At 37.0% G+C, this 23,277-nt stretch overlaps 2 protein-coding genes across 2 annotated transcripts; both read left to right on the forward strand.

Moving 5' to 3' along the window:
• The first annotated feature begins 2,110 nt into the window (after positions 1–2,110).
• On the forward strand, positions 2,111–6,028 carry LOC105962855 (Eukaryotic aspartyl protease family protein). Its single transcript, XM_012987190.2, has 9 exons — positions 2,111–2,995; positions 3,245–3,362; positions 3,779–4,008; positions 4,104–4,343; positions 4,695–4,848; positions 4,925–5,010; positions 5,293–5,407; positions 5,493–5,565; positions 5,664–6,028. Exons 1-9 carry the CDS (start codon positions 2,400–2,402, stop codon positions 5,747–5,749), a joined length of 1,698 nt encoding a protein of 565 aa, XP_012842644.2. The 5' UTR covers positions 2,111–2,399; the 3' UTR covers positions 5,750–6,028.
• A 7,412-nt stretch (positions 6,029–13,440) lies between these two features.
• Positions 13,441–18,961, forward strand: LOC148771114 (uncharacterized). The gene is made up of 3 exons (XM_088817494.1): positions 13,441–13,612; positions 17,255–18,072; positions 18,911–18,961. The coding sequence occupies exons 1-3, from the start codon at positions 13,441–13,443 to the stop codon at positions 18,959–18,961; spliced, it is 1,041 nt and encodes a 346-aa protein (XP_088673620.1).
• The last annotated feature ends 4,316 nt before the right edge of the window (positions 18,962–23,277 follow it).

The following is a 23,277-nucleotide window of genomic DNA, read 5'->3' on the forward strand; positions in this document are numbered from 1 at the left end:
TTTTATTTTAATTAAAAAAACAAAAATAGAAATTTTTAAACATTTTTTTTAGTTCCGTATTACATAATTTAAACCTTTATATTAATTATTTTTTAAATTACATATATGAATTCTTTTGTAATTTATTTTATATTTTTCAAATAAATTTATGTTTGATTAGTTGAACTTCAGCCTTCTTATTTTTAAGCAAAATATATATATATATATATATATATATATATATATATATATATATATATATATATATATATATATATATATATATATATATATATATATATATATATATATATATATAATAATAAAAAATAAATTACAAAATCTGAAAGAAAAATATAATGAGGCGTGAATAATACAACACCCAGGAGAACAGAGAGAAATAGAAATAAGAAATTGTTCTTCAATCATCGGTCAATCCATTCAATTTCTCCAAATTGTTGCCGTTCTGAACATCCGTTTTTTATTTTCCTTACTTCAATTACAAAGCTACGATCTTTGGAGCCAAAGCAGATTTCCAGTTCTATGTTCAGTCCGCCGCCGGCGCCGCCGTCGTCATCGTCTTCGCCACCGTTGTCGTCGTGGGTCATGACCATAATATCAATCCGCCGCCGACCATCACCATGACCTCTTTTTCGATTGTGTACCTCTTTTAGTTTCAATTTTCAGAATCGAAAAAACCTTCAACCACAGGAATGACGATAAGGAGACAGAACCATGACCAAGGAGAACCTTAAGTTGCATAGATGTCCTCGAAGAAGACAAAAAAGCGCGAATAATGGATTTTGAGACGCATTTGTTGTTCCGATGATTTTCTTTTGTCGTCTCAGACGGATTTTTTTTTAAGGGATTGGAATAGTTGGGGCGAATTTGAAGGTGAAGGAAAAGAAGAAGAAAATTAGGGATTTAAGAAGTTATGGAAATTGTAGTTTAGTCCTCTCAATTTGGGCTATTTATAATTAAATTATGGAAGGGCATTTTAGATATTTAACGTTTTCTGTTAGTTTATTACACGGCCGCTACAATCTGACAACCACAGGGGGGTTAAGTGCCTAAATCGATATCAGAGGGGGGTGAAGTGCCAAACTGTGAAACCACAGGGGGGTTAAATGCAATTTACCCTAAAAATTATGACACTTATGCACCCACACATGCACCCTACCCCTTTTCTCATCCTCACACCCAATGATCAACACATAAACAAGCAAGATCATATAGCAAAAACACAAATACAAGCAATAACCGAAATCTTAACATGCAAAGACAATCTATTATAATCAAGAGTTCATTAAATCTAACATTTTACAAGAATAAAGTTCAAGACTTTCATCTTTACATTTTATTCAAGTAATTCCACTAGATCTAAACATAAAAGAGTATTTTCATCAAGTTAGCACAAATTCTTAATTCTTTCATCATTCTTCATAGAAACACCAGATCTTAACATGCAAGGCCTTAAATCAACAATCAAACACTAGATTAACAACATGCAAGATACCAAATAAACCAAAGAAGTAATTTAAGCAACTTTACCTCAAAAATTCGAAAGTTTCATAAGTTAAGCCAAAAATCAATTTTTGTTCACAAATCAACAATCAAACACTAGATTAACACATGCAAGGCACTAATTAAACCAAATAAGCAAGTTATGCATTTTTTCCCAAATTTTCGAAAGTTTCATAGTTAAGCCAAAAATCAATTTTTTTGTAAAATAATCGGTATGATCAACTTCAATTGTAGACGTATTGTCCTGAAAAAGCGTAAAAAAATTGATTGAAATTTGAACTGGACGCCCAACTTGGGCGCCCATTCATGCAGTGCACGCCCAAGTTGGGCTCTTACGCGTTTTGCCCAGTTTTTTCGATCGAAAAGACGGAATTTTTACCTCGTTATGTCGGGTATCCCGATCTTCATCCGATGAGCTCATTTGTGTTCGTGTATATCGCACCAATAAGAATGATTTTTAAGCAAATTCCTTCTAAAGGGTTCTATTTATAGAGAGACAAAGGTTTTTTGTAATGGACCGTAAATAATAATTTTCAAATTGTTTAGCAATTTTCAAGACGTAAAAAACAAGTACCTATAAATAAAGAAATAAATATATTTTAATTTTGTAAACGAAAATGACACGAAACACGGTGGATATCTTCTCTGCTCAACTAGTCTACTGACTGGGTTTATGCATTTTTATGTTTATTTATTATGCATCTCCATTGTTGACTTTGAATGAAGGAAATCAAATAGAGAGAGTCGTCCAATTCATATTCTCCTTCTTCCTCCTCAACGCACAGGTGTGAGAGAGAGAGAGAGAGAGAGAGAGAGAGAGAGAGAGAGAGAGAAGGAATTCACATACACACACACACACTCACACACACACACACAAGCTTTGAATTTGAATTGTGATGGAGGAGGAGGAGGGGTCTAATCCTCAACTTACAGGCATAGTGATAATCACTCTACCCCCACCGGACAACCCTTCTTACGGCAAAACCATTACTGCTTTCACTCTCTCCGATCATCAAACACCTACTCCTCCGCCGCCCCAATCACCCATCCAAACGCCGCTTCAGCTTCCACCCCAGGATCCTGGCGGCCCTCAATCTCTCTCTTCTTTCAGAAGTTTCCTCCATAATAGCCCCAAAATCGTGCCGATTCTGTGCGTTTCTCTTATTGCCATGTGTCTTTGGGTCTCAGTTCCTCAACAAACCCTATTTCAACTGCGCGACGAACTCCCAAACGATAATGATTCTCAGAATAACAAGTCCAAGTCTGAGCATACATTTATTTTCCCCTTGTATCAGAAGCCTTATAGGAGTAATAGTGATTTGGCAAAATCTGAGCTTAAATTGGGATTAGGAGTTGATTATCGACCGATTTCTGAGGGAATCAATGATACATTGATTGGTGGAAATATTAATCCCAAATTGGCCGATGCTACTGCTTCCAAAATTGATGCTACTAATGTTATACCTGTCCGGGGTAATATCTATCCTGACGGGTATGTCGATTATTTAACTAATTGTTTGCTGTATAATGTATCCATGTGTATCTGTGAAATCTGCATTGAATTTCTTTAGTATAAAATCTTATTTCTCGATTTCTGTTGATAATTAGTTTAGTGTTTAATGTGCTGTATTGCTTGTTGTCTTTTGCTTTTGGAGGTGAGCAAATTACTTATTATCTTCATAGAATGATAAGATTCATTTAAAATTACTAGATTCTTTTTGTGATGCATCTTCTATTGCAGGCTGTATTACACATACTTGCTTTTCGGAGATCCCCCAAGGCCTTTTTTCCTCGATATGGATACTGGAAGTGGCTTAACATGGATTCAGTGTGATGCTCCATGTACTAGTTGTGCTAAGGTAAAATTTCTTCTTCTTAACAGAGATCGCTAACAAAGCGGCTAGATCAGTAACTATGACCATAAAATGGAAAACGGGAATGCCATAAATGGTAAAATAGGTTTATTAGGACTATATGAATAGAAAACAACCGTTTCTATCATTATAACCACAACATGGAAGAAAGGAGAAAGAGTTCACAGTTTGTATTGCTATCTAAATCGACAGTTTCCCTTGGAACATGGTATTTGGTCGAGAAAAATCACTAAGCAAGTCTTTCCAATTTGTTTACTTATATATCATTAAGTTATGTACTGCAAATGCGGCTATGATGTGTCTGTTTTTTGTTTGAGATAAGTAGGTTTTCTTGAGTTTCCCATTATTTGAGCTGGTTGCATTGTAATAACAAGAGTTAATGATAAATATATTTATTGTAGGGAGCTCATCCTTTTTACAAGCCAGTAAAAGCAAACATCATACCACCTAAAGATTCTTACTGTTCCGAAATTCAAAGAAATGAAAAGACCAAAGAGTGTGACTCTTGCCTCCAATGTGATTACGAGATAGAATATGCAGATCACAGCTCCTCCATGGGGGTGCTTGCAAGGGATGAGTTGCACCTTAACATTGCAAACGGATCTTTGGCAAAGTCTAAAGTTGTTTTCGGGTAATATTATATTATTGAATCGTGGCCTGAGTATATAGTATTATGTTCTTAAGATGTTGATCTTTATATTCTATGGTTTGGTTGATGAATGTCAGTTGTGCATATGACCAGCAAGGCTTACTTTTGAACACATTGGGAAAGACAGATGGAATCCTTGGACTTAGCAGAGCCAAAATCAGTCTGCCTTCTCAATTGGCAAGACAAGGTATCATTAAAAATGTTTTAGGACATTGCCTTGCCTCCGACAACAATGGTGGCGGTTATATGTTCTTAGGTGATGATTTTGTGCCTCACTCGCAGATGGCGTGGGTCCCCATGCTTCAATCCCGTGATTTGTGAGTCTTCAATTTGAAAATGCCTTTCTAATTTATTTGATATTGTTTGTTCTATACAGTTGAGGTTATTGTTTGTGATAAGTCAAATCGTAACCACAGTGTTGAACTCTCTGAGAATCTTTCAAATTCTTTTATTAAGCATTATCATTTTGCTCTGCCAAAAAAATGTTCGAGTTTAAACTGTTGGAAGCTTTATAAGTTAATATGCGACTTGATCCTGCACCCCTGAACAAGTTCTAGTTTTAAATGAAACATTACTTGTGAATTTACTCTTTGTTTCTTGATTTTCACGATTGCTGTTTCATTTAAGCGAAACCTAGTTTTTAAACCACGATTACATTTGATGTCCAGGAATTCTTATCACACGGAACTGTTGAAGGTGAGTTACGGAAGCAAACAAATTACACTTGGCAACATTGGAAAAGGACAAGGAGGTTTAATTTTTGATACTGGCAGCTCTTATACGTACTTTACAGAACAAGCGTATAATGATCTGGTCATTATGGTAAGCATTTATATACTCTCTTAGGGTGGTTTTAAAAGAGATCTGCTTCTATCTTTTAATTAACATGTGATTTCAGCTTAATGATATTTCCAGCGATAGCCTTGTCCGTGACATGTCCGATACTTCATTGCCCATTTGCTGGCGAGCCAAATCCCCTTTAAGGTAACATATGTGCATTGGTTTGTGTGGCATATTCTTTCCTAATTCCATTTTGTAAAGAATTACTAGTGAGAAATGTGTACTATTCTCAACTTATGTACCTCAGTTTGAATAGAAGTCATTTTGCAGTTTAATCATGTATCTATGTTTTTTTTGTTATTAGATGTAAAATACTCGTATAGTTTTGTGCTGTCCAAATTGCTATTTCAACAGCTAGAACTATGTTATGTGCTTTATCTTTATTATGGATTATGAGAGTAACCATCCAATAACTTATCCTATTAGATCCGTGAAAGATGTCAGACATTTATTCAAGCCTATCAATCTTCAATTTGGGAGCAAGTGGTGGATCTTATCCACAAAGCTTCAAATTCCTCCTGAAGGTTACTTAGTGACGAATGTAAGTATCTATCTTCTTCCATATATTAGTTACAAGATTCGCTACGTCATTTCTAAAATCAATGCAAGACTTGTTTTTGCTGCAGAGAAAGGGTAACGTCTGCTTGGGCATTCTTAATGGAAGGCAAGTACATGACGGATCCACTTTTGTACTTGGAGGTATGCAAGATCAATAATCTAGTGGGAGATTCCTTCGAAATTCGACTTAATTTTCTTTTAGTTTGTGTTCACTGATAGATATTTACTGGCCTTTGCAGATATATCGCTACGTGGTTTACTATTTGTATATGATAATGTGAAGGAGAAAATTGGGTGGGTTCGATCAGATTGTGAAAGGCCGTGAAGATTTGAGAGTCATTTTCTATACCGGGTCCTTGTAATGACCAGTCAAGTTCCATTGGATTTCTCCACTCTCTGCACATATATAATTTTCTACCATTTTGTTTCTGGTGTAGTAGCATCAATCATTCTTAGTCCTCGTGCTTTCCACTGTGTAACAAGAAGAGCGAATAATTATTTTTGGTGTTTGAAGCTATATGTATATATAGTATTTGATCTGTACTGATTAGGTTTTGGGTCATAATGTAGATAAAATCCCCAGCTTTCCACTCTTGAAGAAAAACCTGCAAACTCTGTGCACAAGAGTAGTCTGCCAAGGTTCGTACGTGACGTACGTGATGTATAAAAATAAGTTTGGTTAAATAATAGAAACTACCTTCAAAAGTTTGAATAAATAGTAAAAAGACTACCTTGATGTTTGCTAAAAGTTTCTATATTATTAGCAACAATCCTAATGTGAGGGATACCATGCGCATGCGGTGGTTCACTGATCAATAATGAGGCTAAAGTTCTTATAGATGAATCGAGCTTCGATCCACTCTTGATAGGCAAGTGTAATTCCAAAAGAATGAAAGTGCCAGAAGTCTATTTCGGTGTCTACCTCAACTTATATTGATAAAAAGAAGAGGTCAAATTTCACCTAAACTGCACAACAATGGGGTGGCCAAGAACTCACTCTACTACGGTAGAGCGATTTATGTATGAATGATGTCCCGGTGGATTTTCTTTTTTTCTTTTACGACGGATGAAGATAGACAAGGACCATTTAAAAAAAAAAAAAAAAACATTTGCTGAACGACTTCTACATTTGCTAGCTAAAAATCCCTTCGCATTGTTCACATGATGTGCCCATGCATGTATACTGTTCACATGCGTCCAATACTTTCCCTCGAGCTTGAAGATTGTTAAGTTTTTGTCCTCCTTTTCAAACGTTCACTAAGTTCATTTTTGAAAATTCACCGTCAATTTTTAACTTACATTCGAAAGTTCACTGCTAATTCTTAGCCAATTTGCGAAAAGTTGTTTGCAAAATTACATAAACTCACCTATCAATTTTAAAAGTTTATTGCTAAATCTCGGCCGATTTACAAAATTCACTAGTATATTTCATCAATTCAGAAGTACATTTTCCACCAATTTTCATAAGTTCACTACCAATTATCAGTAGATGGATATAAATTGGTATGTGAGTTGAAAGAGTTATATTAGAACTAAACTCGATGAAATTTACCCACACTCCCGTCACACCTTATGGACGATTTCTTCCTCTCCAAAGAAGAGAAAATTCGGCCATGTCCCTTACATTATCTTTTTGGTTGAATTATTTTTTATTAATTAAATAGTCCATTAATACGGGAAAAAAATGGGTCAAACTTCAAACAATCTAAATAAATTCTAATTTCACAAAGAATTAATTTAATTGGTTATAAATAATCATAATTTTCAGAATCAAATAATTATTACACTCCAGCCTATATTCTCAAATATTACTTATGAGCTTCGATTATTCATTATTTGAAATCTCCCCAACATAATAACCAACAAATAATTTGTTCATTGATAAATGAATTAAATGATATAAAATCATGTTGGCCAAGTTTAAGACTACTCATGGTTATTTACGAATTTCATAATTCATGGATGTTGATTCCTTTTGTTGAATAATATCTACCAAATAAATATTGCATGCATCTACCTGATATTGGGGAACGGGTTCTTTTTTTATGTCGTATTGTGTATCCCACATATTCAAATAAATTAGGGAAAATTGATCATTAGACATGTATAGTTTTACAATCAGCCAAAAAAAAAAAAAAAAAAAAAAATCAAAATTTTAAGGTAAATTCAAAATTTTAATTAATAAAAAATAATCAAATTTCACTATTACACCCTTATATCAATTGGCAATTATTATGGAAAATCCATTTTTTTTGTATATATGCAAATACCTCTAATTTCTCCTCATCTCACGTCAATTTCTGTTTTTCCTTTTCCTTTTTGTTTTTTAATGATTTTCTTTATTTGGATTAAAACATAAATTCATTATTTATTACTTTTGTTTTATTTTTGTTTTCGGCTTTTATTTTAGGGCGAATGGCAAAAAGGCCCATCACATGGGACTTAAATGCATTTTGGTCCAAAAAAAAAACAGTCTCTCAATTAAATCCATCCCCATGTTTTTAGTCTAAAATACCCTCCATAATATAATTCTTATCAATTCCACCCATTATGCTCTAACTTCCTTAATATTACACATTGACCCCAGATTTAAACAAATATATCACATTAACCCCCAAATTTTTTTTTTCAGAAAATAATTTTTTTTCTGAAATGTTTTTTTTTTCCGGTCAAATTCCGGCGTTTACCTTTTTTTTTCTTTTTTTTTGAAAACTTTATTTTTTCCTGAAATTGTTTTCCGGCCGGTCAACCACCGTTGACCGCCGGTCTCCGGCGTTGACTTTTTTTTATTTTGAATTTTTTTTTTCTTAGAAAAAAAATATTTTAATTAATATTACTATCTTGACTACTAAATTACTGATTAGACAGTAATATTACTGTTTGGGACAGTAATATTATGAATATTATTTTCCCGAACAGTAATATTATTAATATTATTGTCTAAGACAGTTAAATTACTGTTGGAGAGAGTAATTTAGCAGCCAAGGTAGTAATATTAATTAAAATATTTTTTTTAAGAAAAAAAAAAAAAAAAAGTCAATTAACAGTTAAATTACTGTCTCCCGACAGTTAAATAACTGCTGGAGACAGTAATTTAACAACGAATACAGTAATATTAATGAAAAATATTTTTTTTAAGAATAAAAAAGTCAATTAACAGTTAAATTACTGTCTCCGACAGTTAAATAACTGCTGGAGACAGTAATTTAGCAACGAATACAGTAATATTAATTAAAATTTTTTTTTTAAGAATAAAAAAGTCAATTAACAGTTAAATTACTCTCTCCGACAGTTAAATAACTGCTAAATAACTGCTGGAGATAGTAATTTAGTAGCAAAGAGAGTAATATTAATTAAAATATTTTTGAAGAAAAAAAAAAAAAAGTCAATTAACAGTTAAATTTGGAGACAGTTAAATAACTGCCGGACACAGTAATTTAGCAGCCAAGACAGTAATATTAATTAAAATATTTTTTTTAAGAAAAAACATAATTATAAAAAAAAAAAAAAAGTCAACGCCGGAGACCCGGCGGTCAACGGCAGTTGACCGGCCGGAAAAAATTTCTGGGGAAATTTTTTTTTTCAAAAAAGAAAAAAAGAAAAAAAAAAAAAGTGAACGCCGGAGACCGGCGGGTCAAAATTGGGGTCAAAATTGAAATTATGGTTAAAATTGGTTAATTGATGAAATTGGGCTAAATTGGGGTGTAAATCATGAAATTGGAGTTGAATTGAGTTTCAATGAATTGAGTGTAATTTTGGTATATATAAAGGGATTTTCCTTATTTGCAAATAAGTTTGAATGAAGTCGATTTATTTGAAAAACAAAAAAGTTGGATGTCCCTCTTTTAATTAAATGCCCTTGTCATGGGCCTATTTGCCATTTACCCTTTATTTTAAATTAATCTTTTTCTTATTTATATTTTTCATGTTTTTCATTTTGATTTTTTTTTAAAAATTGTCTTATGTTTATTTTTCGTTTTTTAATGGTTTTTTTTCTTACTTTCGATTTTTTTTTTAAAAAATTTTTTTCCAGCTTTTTTGAATAAAAATATGTTTTGTTAAATTATTTTTTATTAATTTTTTTTATATTTTGATTAAATTATTTTTTAATATAAAAAAAATCCAGGAGGTTTATCAAAGTGGAATTCACTATACACGGATTTCGACTAATTTGTAGTGAATTTCGATAAATTTATAGTGGATTTCGATAAATTTGTAGTAGATCTCAACAAACTTATAGTGGATTTCGATATGTTTATAGTGGATTTCAACAAATTAATAGTGGATTTCAATAAGTTTATAGTGGATTTCGACAACTTCGTAGTGTGTTTCGATAAATTTATGGAGGTTTTCAACAAATTTATAGTGGACTTCGACTAGTTCGTAGTGGGTTTCGATACATTTATAGTGATTTTCAAAAAAATTATAGCAGATTTCGATAACTGTATAGTGGATTTCACTTAGATAACCCTGCTGGATTTGTTTTAAATATTAAAAAAAATTTATTTTTTTAATCGAAATAAAAAGATTAATAAAAAAATAATTAAACAAAACATTTTTTTATTCAAAAAATCTGGGAAAAAAAATCAAAAAAACCATTTAAAAAAATGGAAAGTAAGAAACAAAAACCATTAAAAAAACGAAAAAAAATTATTTAAAAAAAATTAAAATGAGAAATGTGAAAAATATAAATAAAAAAATAATTTAAAATAAAAAACCGAAAATAAAAAAAAACCATTTTTTGTTTTAAATTGAAATAAAAAAAACCTTTAAAAAATAATAGAGAAAAAGAAAAATTGAAACTAAAATGACTTGATATGGGGAAATATTAAGGAGATTTGCATATTAAAAAAAATAATTGATTTTCCATAATAATATAATATGGTAATTTTCAGTACTATTAAATGGGGGTTATTTTGGATAATTCGATCCAGTTGGATTTATAATAAATATGAATTAATAAAAATGAATTTATAATAAAGTCAAAATTAATGAGTGAGTTTTGTCAAATAGCTCCAATAAATTAAATGAGTAAGGCTTATGAAAATATACATCTAATTTATGGGGGTTGGAGCTTGGAGGAAACCTCCTACCTAACTTACATAATTAGAACTAAGACCGAAGATATTTCAACTTTTCACATGAGATGAACACAAATTATTGAGTTATACCTTTATCTATTTTTATTTTTACCCTTTTAAATACCCGAATCCTCTATTTTCTTATATTTCAGAGTTTAAGATGTAGCCACGAACTGTTAGCAACAACGACATGACAACAAACCCTCGAAACTCATGTTAATTGACTTGATTGAATTAATAGAATTTTAACTCATAACCAAATTACTCTAAATCATGCCCGTTCTTAAGAATTTGGGGGCTTTAGGCGAAATTTAAAGACGGCTCAAAACGGGCCCCTCTCATAACGTAGCTCATAGGGGTGAACACGGGCGGGTTTGGGCGGGTTTGAGCAAAAAATCAACCCGACCCGACATAGGCGGGTTGACAAATTAATAAACCGCACCCGCTTAGTTAGGCATATGAACCGCACAGTTCGGGTTATTTTCGGGTTTATCGGGTCGGTCGGGTTGGCGGGCAGGTCGGAAAAACACCAACATTTTTTTATTATATGTAAAGGACACTACAAAGTAAAGATAAAAAGTTGCCCAAAAAAATAGAAAGAAAGAAAAATAGGATTTAAAATCCGATATTGCACTGCCTCGACTGTGGTGAGTTGGTGGACTACGACGGCGAGTCGGCGACGCCGAGGTCCCAGGGATCGACGATTCATTTGTGGCGGAACATCGTCGGAGCTTATGGTGGAAGAAGATGCAATAGTAGATCTACCGATGGGATGGTGAATGGAAAAAAAAAACAAGATTCTTTAGTGATTTCTTAATTCTCTAATTGAAGATAAGGATGAAGAATATGGAAGATATAGTTCAAATTAGGAGAAGAGAAAATGACGGCAAAAGCAAAATGAGAAGATAAATCTAGAAAGAGTATAAACAAACGGCTGCTAAAAGGAATGGGGGCTGAAAACGTAAACCCTAGATCTGAAGTATTTGAGTTAAAACCCGAGACCCGACCCAAATAATTTGGGTGTCAAATTTTTGAACTGCTACTCAGAATTTTAAAATCCAAACTGCCAGATTACGGGCGGGTTTGGGCGGGTCGGGCGGGCGGGTCGGGTTTGGCGGGTTTATGAACACCCCTAGTAGCTCATTTAGAAAAAAAATAAGAGAAGCTTAAACTAGTCTATTGATGTGCCTAATTGGGCTTTAACCCAAAAAGTCCATGAGGCTCATTCAAAGGAAAAGCCCAACACAAAGGCACTTAATTAAGAACTTCATAAGAAGCTATGGGAAGAAATCTAGTGTTTTTGTCCCACATTGGTTTTCTACAAGAAAACCATACCAAACTCCACCTATAAATATGTGTTATCAATCACATAACAAGGTAAGCACTAATTAGGCAATTAATTAATATTATTTGCTTATATTGTGATAGTTTTTTGACTTGAGCGTCGGAGGACAATCGCCGGGTCACCCCCGGCGTGTCACCTAGTGTTTTCAACTGTTTTGTAGGTTAACAAGTGGAGCGATCCCTTCGACTACCTCGGACGCGTGGCAAGGACTCTCGGCATTTTTGATATTGGGCTTGAAGATTCCCGGACTTAGGAGACTTGTGGACTTCAAGACCATTGGGCTGACCCAACATTTTGGAGCAGCATCATTTTGGCGCCGTCTGTGGGAAGGCAAACTAGATCACGTGTCATGAACGGAGTTGGTCAAGGCGATCTCAACCAGCTTTCTTGAGGAAGCGACGGAGTCTCAGAGCCGCCTCGAGGTAGCGGAAGAGTTTTAGAGCCGCCTCGAGGAAGCGACGGAGTCTCAGAGCCGCCTCAAGGTAGCGGAAGAGTCTTAGAGCCGGCTCGAGGAAGGGACAGAGTCTCAGAGCCGCCTCGAGTAGCGGTGGAGTCTCAGAGCTCCCTTGAAGAAAAAGAACTATGGGAGCGGCCAACGAAGAGGGTCAAGGCGATCCCAACAACGCGCTTCAAAGTAGCGGTGGAGTCTCAGAGCTGCCTCGAAGCAAAAGAACTACGGGAACGGCCAACGAAGAGGATCAAGGCGATCCCAACCACTCGCTTCAAGGTAGCGGTGAAGTCTCAAAGCTGCCTTGAAGGAAGAGCCGCCTCGAAGCAAAATAACTACGGGAGCGGCCAACGAAGAGGGTCAAGGCGATCTCAACTAATCGCTTCAAAGTAGCGGTGGAGTCTCAGAGCTGCCTCGAAGGAAAATATCTACGGTAGCGACCAACGAAGGTGGTCAAGGAAATCTCAAACAACCGCTTCAAGGTAGCGCTGGAGTCATAGAACCACCTCGAAGGAAGAGAACAATTGGAGCGGCCAACCTTGCGGGATCTTCAGTGTTGGTCATCTAGATGATTGCAGAGGAATTACAAGCCTTATTGGAGAAGACGGTGGCCAAAGTAGCTGCTTGGGTAGCGACGGACGTTGTAGCTCAGTATATCAATGCTCAAAGCACAACTGACTTTGAAGAAACTATTCATATGGGAAGCGATCCTACGGATTTCGTGCATGTCCGTACCACTCCGCCAATCGTGGAGCTCCATGTCTCAGAGTAAAGAGTATCGCTCAACGGCCAAAGTTATTCCTCCGAACAGGCTCCTCGAAGATACGCTCACCACCACCCGCCTCAGCGTAGCACATCCTTAGACCGCGCGCCTCGAAGATACGCTCACCACCACTCGCCTCAGCGTAGCACATCCTTAGACCGCGCGCCTCGAAGATACGCTCACCACCACTCGCCTCAGCGTAGCACATCCTCAGAAGGCGCGTTCACCGCCACTCGCCTCAGCGTAGCACATCCTCAGACCGCGCGTCTCGAAGGGAAACTCGTCGCTAATCACAGCGTCCACTAAGGCAAAGAGCCCGAGCCCCTTAAAGGGAAAGCAACGCAAAGCCGTCGGACGAGAAGCAGTTATCCCCGGTCGTATGACTATCGTCAAAGGCCTCGAGGCGGGGGACACCGCGAACATGCGCACCCCCGCTAAAACTCCCCTCGAAACCAACTCGGAAGTAGAGCTTCCCGCCACCAGGAGACAAGAAGGCATCGAGCAGGCTCCGACGACTGCAACTCAAGGAGTCCTCGACGAGAAGTCTCGAGGTCGACGGCCGGTCACTTTGGGGCATTGTCCATTCGAATTACCCATTTGTTCATGCTATTATGGAAGAAGTGTTGCCTCTCGGATTCAGGATCCCAATATCTCCCAATTCGACAAAATTAGGGGATCCCCGAGATCACTTGAATAATTTTTACGCCAAGATTGACCTCTACGGTCTTAGTAACGCAGCTCACTGCAAGATTTTTCGGACCACCAAGCTGATCAGGTATAAATTTGATTCAACTGCTTGCCCGGATCATCCATAGACAATCTGGACCAACTAGCGACGATTTTCCGTCATCAATACTCTATAAGCAAGAAATACGCCAAAACTGGTCGTATCTCTTCAAGGTCATACAGCGGGACGAAAAGTCGCTCATGAATTACCTGCAACGGTTTGTCAAAGCAGTACATGAAGTGCCCTTCCTTAATCACGAAATGTTAACCGACATACTGCAACACAATTTGAAGCATGAGTACATCGCAGGCCGACCCCGTATGACCCTAGAGGAGCTCCTGAATCGCACTGAGAATTACATTCGGACTGAGGAGATTGCAGAAATGAGAGTACTCCTTAAGCAAAAGCGCAATGAGGGAAGCCACAACTATAATAGAAAAGAAGAGATGTGTCCCGCAAAAAATCGCACCTTCGAGAAGTCCTCACCTCTCAAGGATAAGCTTGTTGACATAGTGATCATCGTAGAGCAGAAATGAATTCTACAACCACCGAGATGGATGAAGGAGAATCCAGAACGACAAAATTTGGATGATTACTGTGAATACCACAGAGATCGAGGTCACACTACTGAGGAGTGTTTTCAGCTTATGCGAGCGCTCGGAAGACTTGTCCACAACGGGCACTTGAGAGAATTCCTAGAACAATCGCAATCCTGAAGAAATACTTTACTTAGTATCTACTATTGCCCCACGCGGGCCCCATGTAATTTCTTTTCAGCAATAAGTCGGTGGCTGTTAAGTGTATATTTATACACTTAATTGTACCTTTTAATTGGAGCTTTTGGTGTGTTTTAATGATAATTGGTGCTTAAAATGGCTATTATTTGTGTTTTAGGTGCAAATTGGAGAATTGACAACTTTTGGGGTGAAAACTGCAATTTCAGAGAAAAAGTGGGCCAAAAGTGAAAAAAAACAGAATTCTGGAGAATTAAAAGACCGCACGGCCGTGCGGATTTTAGTTAAAAATCTCACACGGCCGTCCGGGTGGACGTGATGGCGCAGTGAAGAAAACCCAATTACACAAGGAAACCCGCCCTATTATAGTTTTGCACCCTATTTAAAGGCCACAAGCACACAATTAGATGGATCTTTCTACCTTTTATCTTTATTTTTAGTTTTTATCTTTCATCTTTCTACACGCAATCAAGGAGCACAAGAACGAAGACGAAGACTTGACGAATCTTCATCATAGTTCTCCTCTTTTATTGTTATTTATAGTTTTATGATTTTTCGTATTTTTATTATGTTTTTCGTAACGAACATGCGTAGCTAAGTTTTTAATCTAGGATTTTGTTGGAACCCTATGTAGGGATTGCGAACCCTTTTTCTTGAGATTATGCAATTATGATTTTATGATTATTTCTTCTACTTGTTATGATTGTTAGTGCATGAACTTGATCAATTTATGTGCTTTATCTGTGATTATTGGGATTGACTCGACAGAGCTATTTTGATAATTAGACGGTAAGTAGAAGAACCTTCGAGTAGTTTTCACCGGATGAGTGTGTCAATTGCATGTGGTGTCGTAGACATACAGATATTACCTTAGGTAGCCATTTACGAGACTTGTTAGTTAATGCTTTATTCATAATTGGTTTGCATAGACATATAGTGAATCGTTTATGAATGATAGACTCATAATACACGCGACAGCGGGTTATGAGTAAATTAGTGTCTCGGGTTAATAATCATGAATCATATATTTCATAATTGAGGGGTTTTGGGTGAGCAATTCTTGCATAGGGGGAAGATAAAATCCTAGGTCCGTTTTAATTGATATTTTCCCGTGTTATTTGATTTCTTAATTAGTTTAGTTGTTTAATTGATTTAATTTGACAAACTTGCGTAGGCTGGATAAAAATCATAATTGTTAGAATTTGGTACTTAGGATTAGGTAATTTGCGTATTCCCTGTGGGATCGACATCCGACTCTCACGAGTCCACTTTATTACTTGTTTGCGATACGTGCACTTGCGTGTTGGTATTTAGCACCCAACAAGTTTTTGGCGCCGTTGCCGGGGAATACGGCTAAATTATCTATTTATCCTAATATTAAATTTGAGCAATTTTTCTTACTTCAGCCGTTTTATTTATTTTGTTTAATTATTTTTTTTAGGTACTTTTTATGCGAATGGAAGAAGAGAATAATCGTAGGGGAGATGACCAAGGGCGCCTACCGAATGCGGAAGGAAATATCGTCAACGAGCAAGAGCAACTTCTGCTAATTAATCCACCACCTCGTCAACGAGCATTGCATGAGTACACCGTTCCAACACTCAATGGGTTTCAATCGAGCATCCAGCAGCCCCCCATTGAAGCCAACAATTTCGAAATTCGAGCGGGACTCCTTACTATGCTCCAAAACAATGGGTTGTTCAGCGGATTAGCTCATGAAGATCCGCATCTCCACTTGGTCAATTTTCTCGAAACGTGTGATTCGCACAAGATGAACGGAGTATCTCATGAAGCACTGCAACTACGCCTTTTCAAGCACTCTTTGCAAGGAGCAGCCCGAGAATGGGTACAAACTCGTGCACCGCACTCCATCTCATCTTGGCCCCAACTGGCACAACTCTTCATGAACACATACAACTCCCCAACAAAAACTGAGAGAATCCGGAGAGAAATACAAAATTTCATACAAGATGCCGGTGAAGCGTTATTCGAGACGTGGGAGCGGTTCAAACAATTAATTCGGAGATGCCCCAATCACGGTCTTCAAGAGTGGCGGCAACTTCAAATATTTTATGACGGGTTGCAAGATAATTCGAGAACGGTGCTCGATTCAGCAGCTGGCGGTATGTTCATGAGCTTGACCTATGACGAAGCTTACGAACTTTTGGAGCGAATCGCAAGGAACAAATACATGCGGGCATCAGACCGATCAAATAGCGGAGTCATAAAGACGGGAGGAATTTTGGAGTTAGACGGGGTCACCGCAATCACCGCCCAGTTAGAAAAGCTATCAAAGCAAGTTGCAGCTTTGCAGACTCAGCGAGTCCATGCAATCCAAGGACCCGGCCAGTGCTTAGAAGAAACGGAGTCTCTAAATTACGTCAATGACACCAACCGACAACAGAGGAACCCGTACCCCAACACTTATAATCCGGGATGGAAAGATCACCCCAACTTTGGATGGGGAGGAAATCAGCAAGGACAAAGGCCAGCTCCCGAATTCCAAAATCCACCTCAAACTCCGGCCCAAGGAGTTGACCTCGCTGACATCTTAGCAAAATTCATGACATCAACTCAAGCTTCCATTCGAAATTTGGAGACACAGATGGGGCAACTTGCAACCCAACTAAATGCGAGGCCGTCGGGAGCACTGCCATCGAATACGGAAGATCCTCGAAAGAGCAACATCGAGCAGTGCAATGCAGTAACTTTGCGAAATGGGAGGCAATTAGAAGAAGGTCCTAAAAATTCCGTTGCACCACCGCCTATTGTAGAGGAGCCCAAAGAAAAGACCGAGGTCGGGCCAAGCAACACAAAGATCGCAGTAAGTGAATCTACTCCCAAGGTACCCTTCCCTCAACGTTTTCAAAACTCCAAGCTTGATATGCAATTTCAGTCATTTTTGGATTATCTTAAAAAATTGCATGTTAATATTCCTTTTGTTGAGGCGCTTAAGCATATGCCGAATTGGGTTAAGTTTATAAAGGAACTTGTATCGAAGAAGATGAGGCTTCCGGAGTGTGCAGCAATCATAGACCTCAATGAGCAAAGTAGTGCTATCCTTGGAAATAAAATTCCACCGAAGCTTAGAGATCCGGGTAGTTGTACCATTCCATGCACAATAGGTACTAGGTATTTTGGGCGGGCGTTGTGTGATCAAGGGGCGAGTGTAAATTTAATGCCTTTATCAATTTATGAGAAATTGAATTTAGGAGAAATTAAGCCTACTTCCGTAACCTTGCAGCTAGCCGATAGATCTTTTACTCACCCTTTAGGTATAGTGGAGGATGTGTTGGTCAAGGTAGATAAGTTTATACTCCCGGCCGATTTTCTAGTACTAGACATAGAGGAAGATGAAAATATTCCCCTTATCTTAGGACGCCCATTCTTAGCAACCGGTAGGTCAATTATTGATGTAGGAAAGAGAGAGCTAAGAATGAGTGTGGGGGAAGAAACAGTGATCTTCAAGGTGTACCGGGTGGATGAAAAGCCTATTACGGCTAATGGATGTTATCTTCTTGATGAGGTAAGTGATTCTAAACTGTTTCCTGTTAAATTACATAATTTAAATTTTGTTGTGGATACTAATGTGCATGTAGGAGAACAAAAGAAAAGGGTTGAGTTGGTTACAACACCTACTCAAAACACCGTGATAAAAGACGATGTTGGCAAGCCTCATGACATCAAGAAGAATAGATTCAAGGGCATTCCTAAGCGAACCAGTCGAAAGAAGAATCGGATCAACCCATTTATTCAAGACTTTCTCCAAAAGGAAGTAAGAAAATGGGTTCAAAAGCTAAGGAATTGAAGAGCAAAAACAAAGTCTGGCTGAAGACTGTAAACTTAGCGCTTCTCGGGAGGCAACCCGAGCTTTCGTTTTTTTTATTTTATGTCATTTTAAATTTTTAGTTTGGCTGTTATTTTATTTTATTTTTCAAAAAAAAAAAAAAAAAAAAAAAAAAAAAAAAAAAAAAAAGTTTTAGGGGCACTAATAGGAAGTTTTTATTTTGCAGGGACCTAATTGCAATTATTCACACGGCCGTGCAAAATTTGGAGGCTACTGCCTAATTCGGAGAAAGGGCACGGCCGTGCGGATTTTTCACCTAAATCTCGCACGGCCGTGCGAAATTTGGAGGCTACTGCCTAATTCGGAGAAAGGGCACGGCCGTGCGGATTTTTCACCTAAATCTCGCACGGCCGTGCGAATAAAAAAAAAAAAAAAATAAAAAATAAAAAAAATCATAATTTCAAATCCCCTCTCTCCCCCACTTCGAACCCTAGCCTTCCTCTTTCAAAAATTTCACTTTTCTTTGACAAATTTCACCAGAAATTCACCAACTACACACACATACTACTTAATCTTGGTGGTTTCTTGTTGATTTGCGCAGGGAGGCTTCAAGAAAGGTGCAAATTTCTCCACAAACCCATTCCATCAATAACGCCCACAAGGTGTTCGACGAATTGCCCAAATCAAGTTTGGGGGAAATTTTGCACATCAATTCACTCATAATCCCTTCCACACGCATTCTCAAGTCACGGGGAAACGAGGACGTGACGGGGAGGGCACCTCACAAGGCGAAATCACTTCTAAAGGCAAGGGGAAGGGCAAGAAAAACGCCGTTTAAACAGGTGTTTTCTATCCTTAAACTTTGGGCGAATCACATTGAGGGCAATGTGAATTTTAAGTTTGGGGGTGGTTATATTTGTGTTTTGCTTGTTTGTTAGTTTGCTTGCGTTATTTTTTTGTTTTAGTTATCGTTTTATTATTCGAAAAAAAAAAAAAAAAAAAAAAAAATTGTGTTCGATGCATCGATGAATTATGATGATGAGAGATGGTCAATGTTTGATGATGAAATTACTTGTTTTATGTCGATAAGGAGTATGTATTTGTTTAGCTTTCGATTCAACGGAACGTAGAAGTGAATTATTGCTAGGAATCACACCTTTTGCATTGCATTGGTTGAATGTTTTGCATTTTAAATTTGGAATTTATTTGTGCTAAATCATGCTTTATTCGGTTTTAAATCTCACCTTAGGACACTTACGAAACGAAGTGTTGGGTAGTAAGTGATTTGGGATATGATTTGGGCCTTCTTTGAACCGTTTGAGCCTTTCAAGCCTACCGTTAAATTTTTATCCTTAGAACCTTGATTTGAGCCTCGGAGAGAAAAGGTGTTCTTTCTTTTAGCCAATATGTAGAAGGTAGAAAAGTGGAGATTTTTGAATAATTATCCCTTGGATTTCGGTCGAAATGTTTTATAAGATCTTTCTTCTTCTTCTTCGAAAAAAAAAAAAAAAAAAAAGATAAAAAGAGAAATAAATATATATGTGCATCTTTATATATATATATATCTAAATTCCTCGATTCGAAAAAAAAAAAAAAAAAAAAAAAAAAAAAAAAAAAAAAAAAAAAAAAGAAGAAGAAGAAGAAGAAGAAGAATAGATTAGAAGGGAGAAATAAGGACTAGTGGATGAATTGTGTTGAAAACTCGAGTCATTGCCTCAAGGCAAAAGTGTTGACGTGTGAATTTTGGAGAATCGAGTTTATTAAAGTCCCTAGAGGTGAATTCATTGTTTCAAACGCCTATCTCTCAAATTTTGGCGTAATCACCTCAATTCAAGAAAATTAGCCACACATTCCCATATTACCTACCTCGGACCAAAGAGCCTAACAATTGAAAGCCACAAAGCCCCAATGATCCCAATAGCTTATTGTTCAATATTAGTTGAGTAAAATAATTTGGTGAGTATTTGGAGTCAAATACATGCATGTAAGTATAAATTCTTTCTATCTTTAACTTGCAAATATTGGATACTTGAAGCAATTGTATGATTTGTGGTTTTTGGTAATAATGAGTGACTAAGTGCCGTTGAATGTTAAGCTTGCGAATACATAGGAATTATCATCATAATTGCAAGTTCTGAAAACACGAAGTTGACCAATCAATCTATGTAATGAGATGTATAGTCGTGTTTGGTGCTATTTTATTTGATTTTACTTGGGGACAAGCAAAAGTTCAAGTTTGGGGGTGTGTTAAGTGTATATTTATACACTTAATTGTACCTTTTAATTGGAGCTTTTGGTGTGTTTTAATGATAATTGGTGCTTAAAATGGCTATTATTTGTGTTTTAGGTGCAAATTGGAGAATTGACAACTTTTGGGGTGAAAACTGCAATTTCAGAGAAAAAGTGGGCCAAAAGTGAAAAAAAACAGAATTCTGGAGAATTAAAAGACCGCACGGCCGTGCGGATTTTAGTTAAAAATCTCACACGGCCGTCCGGGTGGACGTGATGGCGCAGTGAAGAAAACCCAATTACACAAGGAAACCCGCCCTATTATAGTTTTGCACCCTATTTAAAGGCCACAAGCACACAATTAGATGGATCTTTCTACCTTTTATCTTTATTTTTAGTTTTTATCTTTCATCTTTCTACACGCAATCAAGGAGCACAAGAACGAAGACGAAGACTTGACGAATCTTCATCATAGTTCTCCTCTTTTATTGTTATTTATAGTTTTATGATTTTTCGTATTTTTATTATGTTTTTCGTAACGAACATGCGTAGCTAAGTTTTTAATCTAGGATTTTGTTGGAACCCTATGTAGGGATTGCGAACCCTTTTTCTTGAGATTATGCAATTATGATTTTATGATTATTTCTTCTACTTGTTATGATTGTTAGTGCATGAACTTGATCAATTTATGTGCTTTATCTGTGATTATTGGGATTGACTCGACAGAGCTATTTTGATAATTAGACGGTAAGTAGAAGAACCTTCGAGTAGTTTTCACCGGATGAGTGTGTCAATTGCATGTGGTGTCGTAGACATACAGATATTACCTTAGGTAGCCATTTACGAGACTTGTTAGTTAATGCTTTATTCATAATTGGTTTGCATAGACATATAGTGAATCGTTTATGAATGATAGACTCATAATACACGCGACAGCGGGTTATGAGTAAATTAGTGTCTCGGGTTAATAATCATGAATCATATATTTCATAATTGAGGGGTTTTGGGTGAGCAATTCTTGCATAGGGGGAAGATAAAATCCTAGGTCCGTTTTAATTGATATTTTCCCGTGTTATTTGATTTCTTAATTAGTTTAGTTGTTTAATTGATTTAATTTGACAAACTTGCGTAGGCTGGATAAAAATCATAATTGTTAGAATTTGGTACTTAGGATTAGGTAATTTGCGTATTCCCTGTGGGATCGACATCCGACTCTCACGAGTCCACTTTATTACTTGTTTGCGATACGTGCACTTGCGTGTTGGTATTTAGCACCCAACAGTGGCATACCGCCCGGCACAATATTTTCAAGGCATACCGCCAGCATGATTCTTAATAAACTATTTTAGTCGGTGGGATGCCGCCAACGTAATTTCTATATCAACCACTTGTCTTCTCTACGCATAAAAAACTTGAGGGTCTGATCAACCACCAAGTGCAAAAATACGGACTTCCCACTAGGCGATATAGCCAAGGGATACCGTCTCACCGAAAAATATGAAGCATAACTCATTCTTTACAAAAATACGGACTTCCCACTAGGCGTTAAAGCCAAGGGATATCGTCTTACCTAAAAAGTTAAAATAAAAGCTTATTCTTTACGAGAGCCGAGCCTCCCACTAGGCGATATAGCCAAGGGATACCGTCTCACCGAAAAAGATGAAGCATAACTCATTCTTTACAAAATGCGTGCTTCCCACTAGGCAATAAAGCCAAGAGATTTCGCCCCGCTAAAAAGATAAAGTAAAGCTCATTCTTTACGAGAGACGGACCCCCCATTAGGCTATATAGCCAAGGGATACCATCTCGCCGGATAAGTTGAAATATAACTCATTCTTTAGGAAATGCGCGATTCTCACTAGGCAACAAAGCCAAGGGATATCACAACTTCCTCCAATAATTTTGGCGATTGATCGCCGCCGTACAACAAATGGGCCTCTCTTAAAAAATTATCATCACCTAACTGCAGCGCCCGCCTCTGCAAGATCCCTGTAGCCGACTTCAAAATTTCCTACCACCTTGAAACTCAAGGAAAACAAGAAAATTATTTCGTCTTCGAGCGACTATTCCTAATTACTCCCAACCAGACCCACGGGCCCGTGGCTCAACCTGGGAGTGGGGGGCTTAATGATGTGCCTAATTGGGCTTTAACCCAAAAAGTCCATGAGGCTCATTCAAAGAAAAAGCCCAACACAAAGGCACTTAATTAAGAACTTCATAAGAACCTATGGGAAGAAATCTAATGTTTTTGTCCCACATTGGTTTTCTACAAGAAAACCATACCAAACTCCACCTATAAATATGTGTTATCAATCACATAACAAGGTAAGCACTAATTAGGCAATTAATTAATATTATTTGCTTATATTGTGATAGTTTTCTGACTTGAGCGTCGGAGGACAATCGCCGGGCCACCCCCGGCGTGTCACCTAGTGTTTTCAACTGTTTTGTAGGTTAACGAGTGGAGCGATCCCTTCGACTACCTCGGACGCGTGGCAAAGACTCTCGGCATTTTCGATATTGGGCTTGAAGATTCCCGGACTTAGGAGACTTGTGGACTTCAAGACCATTGGGCTGACCCAACATTTTGGAGCAACATCATCTATAAAATGTATTTGATCAACATTAACATAAAAATATGTCCACTTACCATTTTTAAGAGATTAGACTAACATCAAACATCACAATAAGAAAAAAAAAAAAAGGGTTATTGTTTTAACTTCATTGACTATCAAACTA

The sequence above is a fragment of the Erythranthe guttata genome, chromosome 4 (assembly GCF_056151865.1).
Source record: "Erythranthe guttata isolate IM_541 chromosome 4, IM_541, whole genome shotgun sequence".
In the NCBI taxonomy this organism is placed as follows: domain Eukaryota; kingdom Viridiplantae; phylum Streptophyta; class Magnoliopsida; order Lamiales; family Phrymaceae; genus Erythranthe; species Erythranthe guttata.